Raw genomic sequence first — 13,587 nt, 5'->3', positions numbered from 1 at the left:
GCTTTTTACCACTGCTACAAATCATAAGGCGCATGCGAGTTTGGCTCATTTTATGAATGCAATTAGTGGGAAATCGTAACTGTGCTGCATATATTGATTATGGGTTCAATGTGTGCTACTCAATTAATTAAGTACAGAATTTCTTGGAAAGTGTCCCTACAATTTTTTGCTATGGGCGGTAGGCATGGCTTCCTACCAATCGCTCATATTTGTGAAAATTTTATTTACGCCTCAGATCCTTTTGCGCACGTCCACCACTCTTGAAAGCATCGAAATTAAGTAAAAAAAAAGCAAATATTTCGAGCTAATTTTCTAACTGTGATAACCTGGCTTCTCGTCAAGGCCAGGAACTGGGAGTTTACAAGCAGATGTCAATTCTGAGAATTCTTCCCCAAAACTAGCCTTTAATTGGCCTCAGGATGTGCATATTTGCTTCACATTAATTATATCAGAAGTGTTCTTAAACAAGTAAACCATGTTTTCTCTCTGCACCAAACATCGCAATGATGTCGTATACGTCAAATAATCCGTCAAGGGAAGTTAGTTCGAACGAAACAATACGAATTGTAAATGGGTCTGTGAATGCAATGGACTGCGATCACTGCAAACTTTTGCTTCGTTGACGGATAAAAATAAATAGGCACGGATTTGTATTATTATAAAGACGTAAGATTGAAACGTAAACTGTATCTTGATCTAACGGGCATAGCAATTTGAAAACTTGAGAAGTGATATTTTTGTTAAGTGTGAACAGAATACAGAAGAATGGATTGAGTGGATTTGAGCGATTGTAACATGATTGGGAGAGGGAGAGAGTCGATTGTGGAATGAAGATAATTCCATTCGGCTTTTCACTTAGCAACAATAACAGTGAATGTTTTTGCGAACCAAAGTTAGGTTTTTCAAAAGTGTTACGATAAAAAAGGGCACACATACTCCTATGTATTTCAACACTTCCCAGCTGCACTGTGACATTGATCGCGACCGACTATATACACAGGCAAAAGTGAGATCAGCAGATGCTGGAAATCAGAATCTAGATTAGACTGGGAAAGCACAGCAGGTCAGGCAGCATCCGAGAAGTAGGAAAATCGGCGTTTCGGGCAAAGACCGTTCAACAGGAATATATATATGTAGTACCAGCGAGTCGGCACTCACATTTTCTTCCCAAAATTTTAAGAAGCTGTTTTGTACCATTTAGTGCTGCTAAACCCCTGATACAAATTAATTAGTTTAATAAAATGAAACGTTTACACCTTGTTTGAAGGAACCGGTGCATGACAATTTTCAGCGCTGCCCTTATTATGAACATAATTATCCCTATTTCTGTTCGGAGAGGGAAAAACTACACTCAGATCTAGTTCATACCACGTAATAATTTGCAACAATTTTAAATACGCAAAATATAGTTTTACCATTTTATTGTGTGCTTGCCTTCATGTGCATCAGCCGTAATCGATTATTCAGATGGTTTCATGAATTTGCTCTTCTTGCACGAACCAACCAAAATGATATTATCTACTGTTGCAAAACAGTTATTCCAAGCTTTCTCCATTTGCCTGGGGTCTCGGGTTGGCATTTTTTCTGTGCTAATACGTAATTTTGTGTTAATGATTCAGACTCTACTCACGGACACCAAAACGGTGGATTGAGTTGACAGATAACAATAGATCTGTCATCTATTTGCACAAGTCCAATTTGGTTTTCTTGCAGTTGCATCATTGGAGGAATCAAACTACATTTGCTTATGATGCAGTGAAGTATCTGAAACAGACCACTTCTGGGCTGGATACTTAGACTTGGAGAAAGTGAGGACTACAGATGTTGGAGATCTGAGTCGAAGAGTGTAGTGTTGGTAAAGCACAGCAGGTCAGGCAGCATCCGAGGAGCAGGGAAATCGACATTTCGAGCATAACGTCGGCTCTTCTCCTCGAATGTTGCCTGACTGGATGTGCTTTCCCTTCACCAACTCTTCGACCCTGGATACTTAGATTTGAATGTTCCCACCAGCGTTTAATAGAAGTGCTGTAAAACGTTCAGTGTATGAGTATACATGACAATATCTACTGGTCGTTATTCTCATACAAATAAAAGGCGATGAAAAATTAACACTAGCGCAGATTAATTACTTTGAATTGAACTGCTCTCGTATATTGCCTTAAGCATTTGCCTTTGAATGTTTGACAATGTAATTTCGTGCGTTTTAAAAGCCTGACAATGGAATATATCTTTGCGTGTAAGGTAAATTACCCCTAGCTTAGAGAAACAACATACCAAGACATTTCAATCAGCAATACACGAAATATGACAGTTTTCCGTTGGCACCAACCTTGGAGTTTCCACAGGAGGAAGTGGAGATCGGCTGCTCAGATATTAGTTTTATCGTGGATAAACGTCAGTGTACTCGATCACTTTACAATTCAGACGCAAAACGATTTTGCGGCATTTCAGGTGACTTTCAACAATATTTTAAAACAAGTTTGTGACAAGTCGATTTTTAGAAGTTTTCCTAGTTAAAATGTCTAATGCGCTTTTTCCTACGGCTCGTTCGCTTCTAGTATAGACAACATTTATCAAATGAAACAAGGACATCATCTGGATGTTTAAAAAAACATGAAAAGCCTCTGTCGGCACGCGGCTCGAAAAGTACTGCACAGCGCATGCGGGGTAGGTTTACGATTTGGTCTCAGCGATTATCAAAAACTTTCCAATAAAACCATTCAGAAACACAAGCAGAGACGTGTGGTACTGACTGTAGCCCTTCCCTGTATCTCTCCAGTGAATAGTTTCATCCCTTGATCAGCCCTCCTCATTCTTTCGAGATTTTGATCTTGTTGTCGAGCAGTTTGGACACTTAATGCCAACCACGCAACCCGGACACGTGTATTACATATTGTTTCACACGGCTGTGAATACTGTTTTATTACGGAGCACCAGGCCAATTATTTAAACTCTGTACCCCCAGTCGCAATTGGACACAATGCCGAATTTGTTATATAACCATGCCGTATTATAGACGGTCAGACAGTGTTTTGTTTATTTTCTAATGTAAGAGAAGTCAAGCTCGGCTCTGACAGGTGGCGGCTGTGCGGGAACAAGCGGCGAGCGCGCCATTGATTGACAGGCAGAGGCGAGCATCCCTTGGGGCAATCACCCAGCAAAAACTGCAATGGAAAACCCCGGAGTTGTCGCATCTCAGTGGTGTCCGGTGCGTTCAAATAATGTAATATTTTAGACTGGTCAGTAACACGTGTATAAATCACATACATAAGTATTTAAGAAAACCCGTTAAATTATGTTAAAAATTATTGGGCAAGCATCAGTTATCTGTGCACCATGTGCACTTCGTCAGCAACGAATGATCTTCCAAGACTGACGATGGTGAATGCGTTGCTGCTACTGCTGTTCTTGCGCACAATAATGGCTCGTGCCTCCCGAATTTCAACATCTTGAGCTCGGTTCTCCAACCGTCCGGACCTAACGGTCGCAGCGTGCGCGCGTCCTCTTCCCCTCCACCCCCCTCCTCCAGGTTGGGCGGGCGCCGGCCCCCAGTGAGCGATATGATTGGTCACGAAGCGTCGCGCGCCAGAATCACTATTCAGTGAGAGCGAACCAGCGCCGCGAGCTGCTCGGTTCCGGTTCAGGGGCAAGTTGATCTTTACTTTCTCTGGGCAAATTGCAGCAAGTTAGACAGCCTGATATTCCCCGCTCCAGAGTCGGTATTGCAGTCCTCCTCACCTCCATGCCTAGCTATCTGTGTCACTTAAATCGGGAATTAAAGAAGATGAAAGAGGGCAGCCCACCCTCACGGCGTGGAAGTTATCACTAATGGGATTGAAGTTCAATTTACTGCTCAAGGGAAAATTGCAGCTCAGTCAGAAGCAATCCTGGAGGTGGTCGTCGGTGATCCTAGCGCGGGGATGATTAGGATTTTCCCGGATTTCAGTGTACAAGTAACGGCAGCAACTGGTGGAGGCGGTGGTGCGGTTACTGCTGCACCTGGTGTAGGGAGAACTGCTGCTGCTGCTAATGGGACACCCCAGAACGTAGGGCTGACATCGTACCAACAACGGTAAGTGCCCTACTACCTCGAGCCAGCGACATAACTTCACACTTAGCTCAATAGACACTTCGCAAGGCTTCAGCTGCCGACACCTCCCACTTTCTACCCTCCCTAATTTTGACAACCACCTCCAGGACATGTGGTGGGGTTGGTTAAAACATCACTGTCTTTTAGCACACTCACCTTTGATCAAATTGTCAGTCACATGTTTCTATATTAAGCCGTGCACGAAAGTTAATTTTTAAGTATTACTACCAACATGCGGTGAAAACGGGTTGTACGTTGGAGACCTGCCATCCACAGTCGGAGCAAGTGTAGACACTTTTGGAAACATTGATCACACGCGAAGGGTTTACATGTTCTGGGGTGGAAAATGAAAGCGTTTATGAAAATATTCTCAGTGCATCAGTGGGGGATAACGATCGCAGATATTCGGAAAGCTACACCAGACAAAATGTTGCGGAAGTTAAAGTCCAGTTCCTCGTAAATATTTAAATAGGTTCAATTCTGTTCAGAGAAATGTGTCAAGTATGTGCAATATGCCAAATAACACTGACTTTACATCACCAAACCAATGATCTCCAAGCGCGTAATTTATCTAAATACATTTCCTTATTAAATACAAAAGCGCAAGTTTCACATTCATTCACTAGTGCTGTGATTTTTTGAGGGGGAGGAGTGTCAGAATAGATTTCTGTAAAATCTGTTCTTTTAATGAATAATAAGCTCTATGAGACTGACATTAACAATATTTATACTAAACATTACGCATATTTCTCAGCAACTGTACTAGAATCACGCAGGGTTTAGCATTAAAGCATTGTTTATAGCAATGTTGCAATAAATGTAAATAAACAATATTGGGTATTGAATGTGCAAACAAGTTTCGAATGTGAATGTTATATCCTATGGACGTAGCTAAATTCGTGATTAAATATTTTGCTGATAAAATGTTGTCTATAAATAAAAGTCATACTTCAGAAGTTGAAAAAAATATTTTGAAGAACAATTGAAGGATATCACAACATTTAGTTACTTGGTTATAATTGGACAGTGGATACACAGTAAATAAAACTTCAAAAACATTCAATAATTTTGACAATAATTGAATTAGTAATTGTATGGAACAAAATAATATAATTGTAAGGTTAATAAAACAAGATGTAGTTGAATAAGTCTATCTAGCCACGAATAAACGTGTACATGCCTTTTTTAAAAAAATGCCAGCCTCAAAATCCTTGAAACCTATATTATAGTACATTGGGTTCAATTTCACTGACCACAATCATTACAGTAAGACTTCATTTATTTTAGTATCTAACCAAATTGCTCACAAATTACAAAAAGCAAAGTTTTTTTTGTAATTGTGAGCAATTTGGTTTGTTTTTTTCCTATTTGGACTTCGAAACTGCTTTTACGAAACAAACCGTGGAACACTGATCGAGAAATCCTCGAATTCCCCTCTCGCGTCTAAGTTTTGCTTCGCGTAAATGTTAATGCGAGGAGACTCTTACTGACTGAACTAAATCTCCATATTACGGTGTAATTTGGGTTGTGCATTGCACTGCCACCAATGCATAGATCAGCTACTCTTTCATTACTACAGTCAGTGCATCGTGTTGCAACAGATTCGACTTAACCTTGTTAAGTCCCATGATCGAAACATACATAAAATTATACAACAAATCACAAAGCATTTTTCAAATCAGGGCCTGTTATTTTCCAAACTCATCACCGATTTACGTATTTTCTGATGAATAACCTGTTACTTCCATCTTTGAATGTGAGGTATAGTTGTTTTCCGTAATATTTTTCTGCACAAATGTTGAATCTGTGAAATTACATTTTAACGTTAACAGCTGTTACGTCGTTGAAAACGGCATTCGATTAAAAACGCATCTTAAAATGACCCGGCATATTGGATAAAAACCAAAAGATTCCGGCCTTTATTTTTATTCGAGTAACTAACGTTATGCATTAATACGGAAGACATTATAGAATTTTACACATAGATTTATAGCAATTGGAATACCAGCCTGGCGACTAAACAAGTTACCCAAACCTGCCGCAGAATATCTTTTTAGATAAATATTTTGCAGAAAGAGCAGTCGTTGTTATCTCCAATTTAAACGATTGTTTTCCTTTGTTTTTGTGAATTACTGAGAAGAGGAAATACAGGTCTAAGTAATGATAACGATTACATGCCAGTAACTAAGTTCCTTTGGAGCCGAGCAATAATCATTAGGACGTATGCCAAGAGGCTTAGGTGACATTTCCAGACTGAATGGGGCTTATAGAATAAGAGATTACAGAGATCCCCCCACCCCCCCCCCACCCCCCAAATAAGACGATTAGTATTTTAAATGTCACGTATCTCTTTAATTTTATACAGTCAAATAAAAGCCTTTAAATCCATTTGATAAGATCCCATCAATATGGGGTGGTATATACTAAATCTCAGCTATTCCCATAAAGTGAATGAAACAGCAACTGAGTGGCGTAGTTGCGCCAGTTACAGTAATGTGTCCCTGGGAAAGAGAGCGAGCGAAAGACGGGCAGCGAAACAGCATCGAGAGATGCAGTTAAGACTTTCTCTTGCGATGGAAATCGAAACTCCCCGGAAAAGTGCAGTGCTGTGATTGTGCCAGTCGCTCTTTCTGGATTCACACCTGCAGCTTTAATACCATGGAATATATCTGGGATTATTTGAGGTGCAGCCAAGGCTCTTTTTACTTTTCTTGGCATCCTGGTTGGCCCTGAGTCCAGCTCTGCACACAGCGCTTCTCACTTCTCTCTGATGGCTGGTAATCCCGGAGCCAGACAGTTGGACTGGACTTAACCGTAACTCCGCAATGGATTTCCTCAAATAGTATTCGTATCTTCCGCACTATACCACCGGGCCCCAACCAGTAAAAAAAAGCAAAACAAAAATCAAACAACAAAATACAGCAAAGTAACGGCTGACGAGAAAAATGGCGCCCACCAAGCAAGGCTTCCAGCACGACCCTTCAAGACGTGAACGGTAACGACAGTTGTTTATGTGGCGTGATTCTCAGTATTTTTTGTTGCCATGATACTTTGTTGGGAGCTTGCCTTTGACCTTCCAGTTGCTGCCGAGTGCCACCGCAACCTCACCCCCACCTTCGCGATATTCAGGAGCCGGGGTAAGTGGCCGGGTTTGAAAGCCGCTACCCTCCGCCCCCCCACTCCCCCGTCGGGATTCGTAACGCGAAGAACCACATTCTCACTCAAAGCTGCTCTACTTCAATTTTTACAACACAGAAAGAAAGCAGACTGTTTCATTTCCTAAGCTCCTCTCATTACATTGCAGAGACAGGGCCCATGACATTACATTACAGAGGCCACCATTACCGCTCGGTGCTCACTAGGCCAAACTGGAGAGAAGCTTTCTTTGACAGGAGCTTGCTGTTGTAATAGGGTTGTATGAGGCGAGGGTTAATGTTATATTTGCATAAACCAGCAGGAAGTAGTTCTGAACCGCAAAATTAACACTCTAACACAACACAAACTAAACAGAAACATTTAAATGACAATTATTAACGGGAATCCAAAAAAGGCAGTTAATCAGCCAAGATTTAAATAGTGCTAAAACTTTAAAAAATGTTAGCAAATTTTTATTTGGGCTTGGACCACGAACAATATTAAGTAACATACAGTAATGGAAATTCATTTAAAAAATGAAGCAGAAGATATAAAACTAAACTGGGACCACAGCAAATTAAGCAATAATTTTAATTTACGATGCACAGAATATGCTTAAATTTAATCTGACACTGAGGTGTAATATCGCTGAGGAGGAGATTAACTATTTGCTAGGTTTCAAGAGGAGGATAGGTTTATGTGGGTTGTACATTCATTTATTCAAATATTGTCATTCAATGTACTGGCAGTAGCCCTTCTGAAGAACTCAAAGTTTTTCTGTTAATTTTTTCTGCTTTATTCAGAGGACCTTCATTCTGCTACCAAGCTTCAGTCATGCCAAGGTATGAAATGTATGGTTATTGGAGGATTTATTTAAGATTAAAAGAGTCAGGATCACGGAAATACAACATGTGTATCTGATTCGTTAGATCCCCATTTTGAATAGAAAGTACTATCATTTCAGATAATTCATGAAATCTTACTTGAAGCAGGGCTGGGATTATCAAAAAGTCAAATACCTCTGTACAATATCAGTTTAAATAGTAGATTATCATGATTTAAGTTCAGGAGGATCAACAGTGAGTGAGAAAAGGTGGTGAGACCGTCAATGAGTTTTTGTGTATGGCAAGTCAGAATCAAATGGAAAAAGTGAAATATTGTGATTGATAAATTGCTATTATATACACCCATTATAAATGCACTCTCAAATCCTGTTGAGGTAGACTGATGTGCAAGTTTTAATATGTCATTTAATGCTTTATTGAGACTTTGATACAGGCTCAGATTGACAGTAAGAACTTACAGTTGACTATTCCAAATGTGCATTTTTTTCCTCTCTCTGCTGAAGCAGTATTATTGTAAGTGCTTTCATAGAAAGATAGCCTTCGTAATCTTCAAGACTGAAGCACAGAGGTATATTTTTAAGTTATTCTGGGAATTTATCAGAGATTGGATTCTTCAAGATGGAATTAATTTTGAGGAGAAACTTCACAGCTTGTGCATAAGAGCTTTCTTTATCACCTGTCTCCATTTGGTATTCTGAGACGGCAAATCAAAGTGTGATTTGTTATTCTACTCGATTTGAGAGTGGAACTAAATCACACGTCGTCTAAAATTTGATAGAAGTTGTTGGAGGATATATTTAATTTGATGCTTCTTAATAGATTCTGATTTCTTTGCAACAATGTTGTCATTTTAAAAGCTGGTTTGAATGATCCTGCTCATCAGGCTGTGGAGATGTAATTATTCAAAATGAAATGGGCTGGACTGGGATCACAGAGCTCATAGTAGCTATATCGTTTAGTATTTAATTGTGGTGTGTTACCCCAGAGAAAAACAAGCAAGTGAATTTGTGTGCTTCATATCTTTTTGTTTTCCACTGTATTTGATTTACTGTGGATAGTTGTCTTCATTTCTAATTCTTGAAAACACCATATTTGATCCAGCAAGTGCAAAACGATTACACTGTCATGTTTTTGGTCAACTTATCAAAGGCAGTATTGCATTGCTGATTTCTGTGATGAGTCTAATAGATATTTTGATTAAACTCTGAGTACAGTTTACTACTTACACTTTAATGTCTGAGTCATCAACAGTTGGGGAATTTTTGACAAATTCTGTTGTAGAACAGAGTCCAAGAAAACCTCAAACTAAGATTGTTAAGATACTATTTAAGTATCATTTTGGATAATATAAATAAGATACATTTTATCAAATCATTTAATCAAAGCTTTTTGTCTTTCACTCATCAGGACAAATTGTCATTTCTCTGAGTGCAAGATGAAAATCTTTGATGAAGTGTGTTTCTTCTCAGAATACTTGAGTTCTGTACCAACAAATGATTATAATAGAAATTGTAATTGTAATTTCTTATAGTCATTGGAGAAGTAGTGTAGCTGTTAATGGAGCAATGAAATTAGATTGTTTAACATATTTTTCAAACATGCAATATATGGATAACAAAAGTTTTAAAATGATATGTAAGTATGGACAAGTACAATTTTGCTTCCTGTAAAGTATGTATTTTCTAAAAATCTATCATGTTGGTTTTCTTATGCTGAGAATGCTGTTTTAAAGAATTATTGTCAGTCTGGTATTTTGTTTGAAAAGACGTAGTTGCTTGACTCTAACTTAGATTTTAAAATTTGTTTCTAAAGTTTGCCAGAAAACAGCATTTTGATAAGGTTGTTACTGAGGTTTTACACATTTTAAATAGCAAGAAAAGATATAAATCTCTTTTAATATCACATTTTTTTAAACTCAGCGAAGTTTTTCAGTAAGGATATATCAAGCAGAAACAAAGCATTTCCATACCAGAAAGTTCTTTTTAAGGATTTTTTGTTTTTGTTGACTTAAGTACCTTCTTTATGCTTGAAGTGTGCATCAAAAGAAAACCTGGAAGGTTCTGTGAGAACTGGAAGAAATGAGTAAAATTTAATAGGTGCAAAAAGAAAAGAAGTTACATCATAAAACTGATTGGATAACAAAACATTTTTCAAATTGCCTAATGCTACAGATTGTTTAGGTTATTTAACATTAACATTGGTCTAACAAAGTACAGTCATTCCCCTGTATCTGTGAACTCACAAAATTGAATTCCTCGATTCGCGCCAAAAAAACTAAGCAATCATTCAAAATCTGTGAGCAAAACTCACCTATCCATGACCAATCTTGATTTCACTCACACCTGTTCCAAGGTGGCACCTAATCAAAATGGTAGTACTGGTGTGCCTTAGTTCAAGAAGGTGGTGATGAAAGCTGAATGAAAAGGTGAAAGTGGTGGATAAATTGCAAAGTGGTATGTTGGCTAGTGCTGTAGGTTGATTTCAGCCTCCATGAGTTCGGTCGATTAGGTGCAAAAAGGCCGAAATAGGAAAAGCTGTGAATGAATCTGTTCCTCCAAGTATTAAGGTGGCATCAGTAGTGTGGAAGATCCACTACGAGATGATAGAAAAGAGATAGAAATTTGTTTATAGTGGAGATTGTGACGGAGAGCAAGATCTTCGTGTACAGATATGCCCTGTGGCAGCAGACGCTGTGTATCTGTGAACACCTGACAAAAGATGTGCAGGACATCAAGCCTCTCACAGTCAGTAAGGGATGGCTAGGACGGTTTACAAATCGCTATGACCTTCACAATGTCAAGCTAAGTGAGGAGGTTGGTTCCGCTGACCAGGAGGCCATCACAGCTTTCCTGCCAATGTTCCTCAAGCTGGTTGAGGAGAAGGGATATAGGAGCAAGCAAATATTGATGTCGATGAAACCAGCTTTTTTTACAAGCAAAAGGGGTCCTACACATACATCACCAAGCAAGTCACCAAAGTTCCAGGATTCACGGCTTTCAAAAATTATGCTATGCTGCTGCTTGGTCCCACTATGAGGAGAAATTACAAGTGAAAGCCACTGATATTCTCCTGTGCTGAAAACCCTCTCATCCAAAGGGGAAGAACAAGAACCGTATACTTGTATATTAGAAGTTTAGCAAGAAGGCTCGGATGTTTGCTTGTATCTTCTGGGATTGGTTTAATAGCTGTCACATTTCAGAAGTTGAGTGAGATCTCTAGTCAAAGAACCTCACCTTCAAATTTCTTCCCATCTTCAAGAATGCACCCATTCATTGTGAGGATCAGATACGCCCACGCCAACATTGAAGCTCTCTCCATGCCACCCAATCTCTCATTGTTGATTACAGTCATTCGACCATGGAAACAAGGCATTCAAGAGCTACTACACCCAGAACCTGCCAAACCATGTCTACAGATGATAACCTGATGATGATCGACTTTTGGAAGCAACCCAACACCTCTGATGTAATTGACTTGTCCCCATCACTTGGAAGAGTGTCTCACAGGCCACCATTAGCAATTGCTGTAAGAAGGTCTGGCTGTAAGAAGGTCTGACTGTGAGACCAACTTTGAAGGCTTCCCCAGCATTGGTGTCATCAAAAACATCCTTTGATTGGTCAAGGGGATCAGAGGGGAAGGCTTCAAAGACATGAGCAAGGACATGCAGACCCAAACGGCTGAAGAACCAACAAATGAGTTAGGTGAGATGGCTAATGAGGGACTGAATGACGGTGACAATAACATTGAAGATCTCCCCAAGGTCAAGCCTCTGACTTCAGCAAAACTGTCATCCTTATTTAAGATTTGGTGGTGCCGGTGTTGGACTGGGGTGGACAAAGTTTAAAAATCACACAACGCCATTTATAGTCCAACAAATTTAAGACCATAAGACATAGGAGCGGAAGTAAGGCCATTCGGCCCATCGAGTCCTCTCCGCCATTCAATCATGGCTGATGGGCATTTCATCTCCACTTACCCGCATTCTCCCCGTAGCCCTTAATTCCTTGTGACATCAAGAATTTATCAATTTCTGCCTTGAAGACATTTAGCGTCCCAGCCTCCACTGCACTCTGCAGCAATGAATTCCACAGGCCCACAGTCTCTGACTGAAGAAATGTCTCCGCATTTCTGTTCTGAATTGACCCCCTCTAATTTTAAGGCTGTGTCCACGGGTCCTAGTCTCCTCATCTAACGGAAACAATTTCCTAGCGTCCACCCTCTCCAAGCCATGTATTATCTTGTAAGTTTCTATTAGATCTCCCCTTAATCTTCTAAACTCCAATGAATACAATCCCAGGATCCTCAGCCATTCCTCCTATGTTAGACCGATAATCCGTGTGAATCTCTGCTGGACACGCTCCAGTGCCAGTATGTCCTTCCTGAGGTGTGGGGACCAAAACTGGACACAGTACTCCAAATGGGGCAGCACCAGAGCTTTATAAAGTCTCAGTAGCACAACGGAGCTTTTATATTCCAACCCTCTTGAGATAAATGACAATGAAAAATGACAAATTTATTTGGAATCACTAGCTTTTGAAGTACTGCTCCTTCATGAGGTGGTTGTGACCTTATGAAGAAGCAACTCTTCGAAAGCTAGTGATTCCAAATAAACCTGTTGGACTATAACCTGGTGTTGTGTGATTTTTAACTTTATCTTTATTTAATACCATTGACACCATCTGCAAGGAGCTACAAGAATCTGATCCCATACTTGAATAGAGCCTCAAGTTCAAGAGGGCAGTCGAGCCTCAAGTTCAAGAGGGCAGTCGAGGCAGCAAGTCTCCCCAAGTCGACCTTCTCAAGTGTCTATACTGGCAGGCACGACAAACTACACCAATACAATTCTTATAACCTGTTCCGGTAGGCAGCTCTTATTCTCAGCCCAGCGTGAGAATGGCCATAGATGCTCAGGACGATGAACAGGTTGAGAAAAGTTTGATGAGGTGGAGGTGGAGGGCACATGATCGGGGAGAGTGTTGGGAGAAAGGCATGACTGCACCACCTTGCCCCTCCCACACTCAGTAACCACCCACAACAATGCTCAGCCTCTGTGAGTCGAACATCTTGCCTTTATTGTTGTTACAATTCACTGTAATTGTATTGTAATATTCTATTAATATTACATTTTTATTTCTGATGTTTTAGTGTTTATTTTAAACCAAAAATAATATCCAAAAATAATCTTGAGGTCCAGAAACCTAATCTATTCTTACTATAAGTAATAAAGTCCCACACTCCTGAATTTATCATTTGCAAGGGGTTTCAGGGATGGAATCGTTGCAGATTCAGAGGAATGACTGTAAAGCCAAGTGATGCTAATGAAGACTTGTTGGCTAAATCCACCTCATTGTGTGATCACGTGGCACAGCAGTCATGCCTTATCTCTGGACCAGAGGGCCTTGGCTCGAATATCACTTGCCCCAGACATATATTGTAACTTGCTTGAATAGGTTGCTTAAAAATATTTACAGTGACTTTCAGGGCTCCTGTGGTGCAGTGATAGTATTCCCACCTCTG

At 39.9% G+C, this 13,587-nt stretch overlaps 1 protein-coding gene across 5 annotated transcripts in view; it reads left to right on the top strand.

Moving 5' to 3' along the window:
• Nucleotides 1–2,848: 2,848 nt before the first annotated feature.
• Nucleotides 2,849–13,587, top strand: part of LOC122553698 (neuronal PAS domain-containing protein 3) — a 1,311,564-nt gene continuing 1,300,825 nt past the window's right edge. For 2 of the 5 annotated variants that reach the window (XM_043697886.1, XM_043697885.1), the window contains exons 1-2: nucleotides 2,849–4,072; nucleotides 8,029–8,067. In XM_043697886.1, the coding sequence (XP_043553821.1) occupies nucleotides 3,921–4,072; nucleotides 8,029–8,067 (191 nt within the window). In that variant the 5' untranslated portion in view covers nucleotides 2,849–3,920. Of the gene's footprint in view, nucleotides 4,073–6,170; nucleotides 7,086–7,139; nucleotides 7,228–8,028; nucleotides 8,068–13,587 lie in introns of those variants that run through there. The other 3 variants (XM_043697887.1, XM_043697889.1, XM_043697888.1) reach the window with 3 other exon arrangements.

The sequence above is a fragment of the Chiloscyllium plagiosum genome, chromosome 10, assembly GCF_004010195.1.
Source record: "Chiloscyllium plagiosum isolate BGI_BamShark_2017 chromosome 10, ASM401019v2, whole genome shotgun sequence".
NCBI lineage: Eukaryota > Metazoa > Chordata > Chondrichthyes > Orectolobiformes > Hemiscylliidae > Chiloscyllium > Chiloscyllium plagiosum.
The sequence above is the reverse complement of the archived record's forward strand: the minus strand, read 5'-3'. Positions and strand labels throughout refer to the sequence as shown.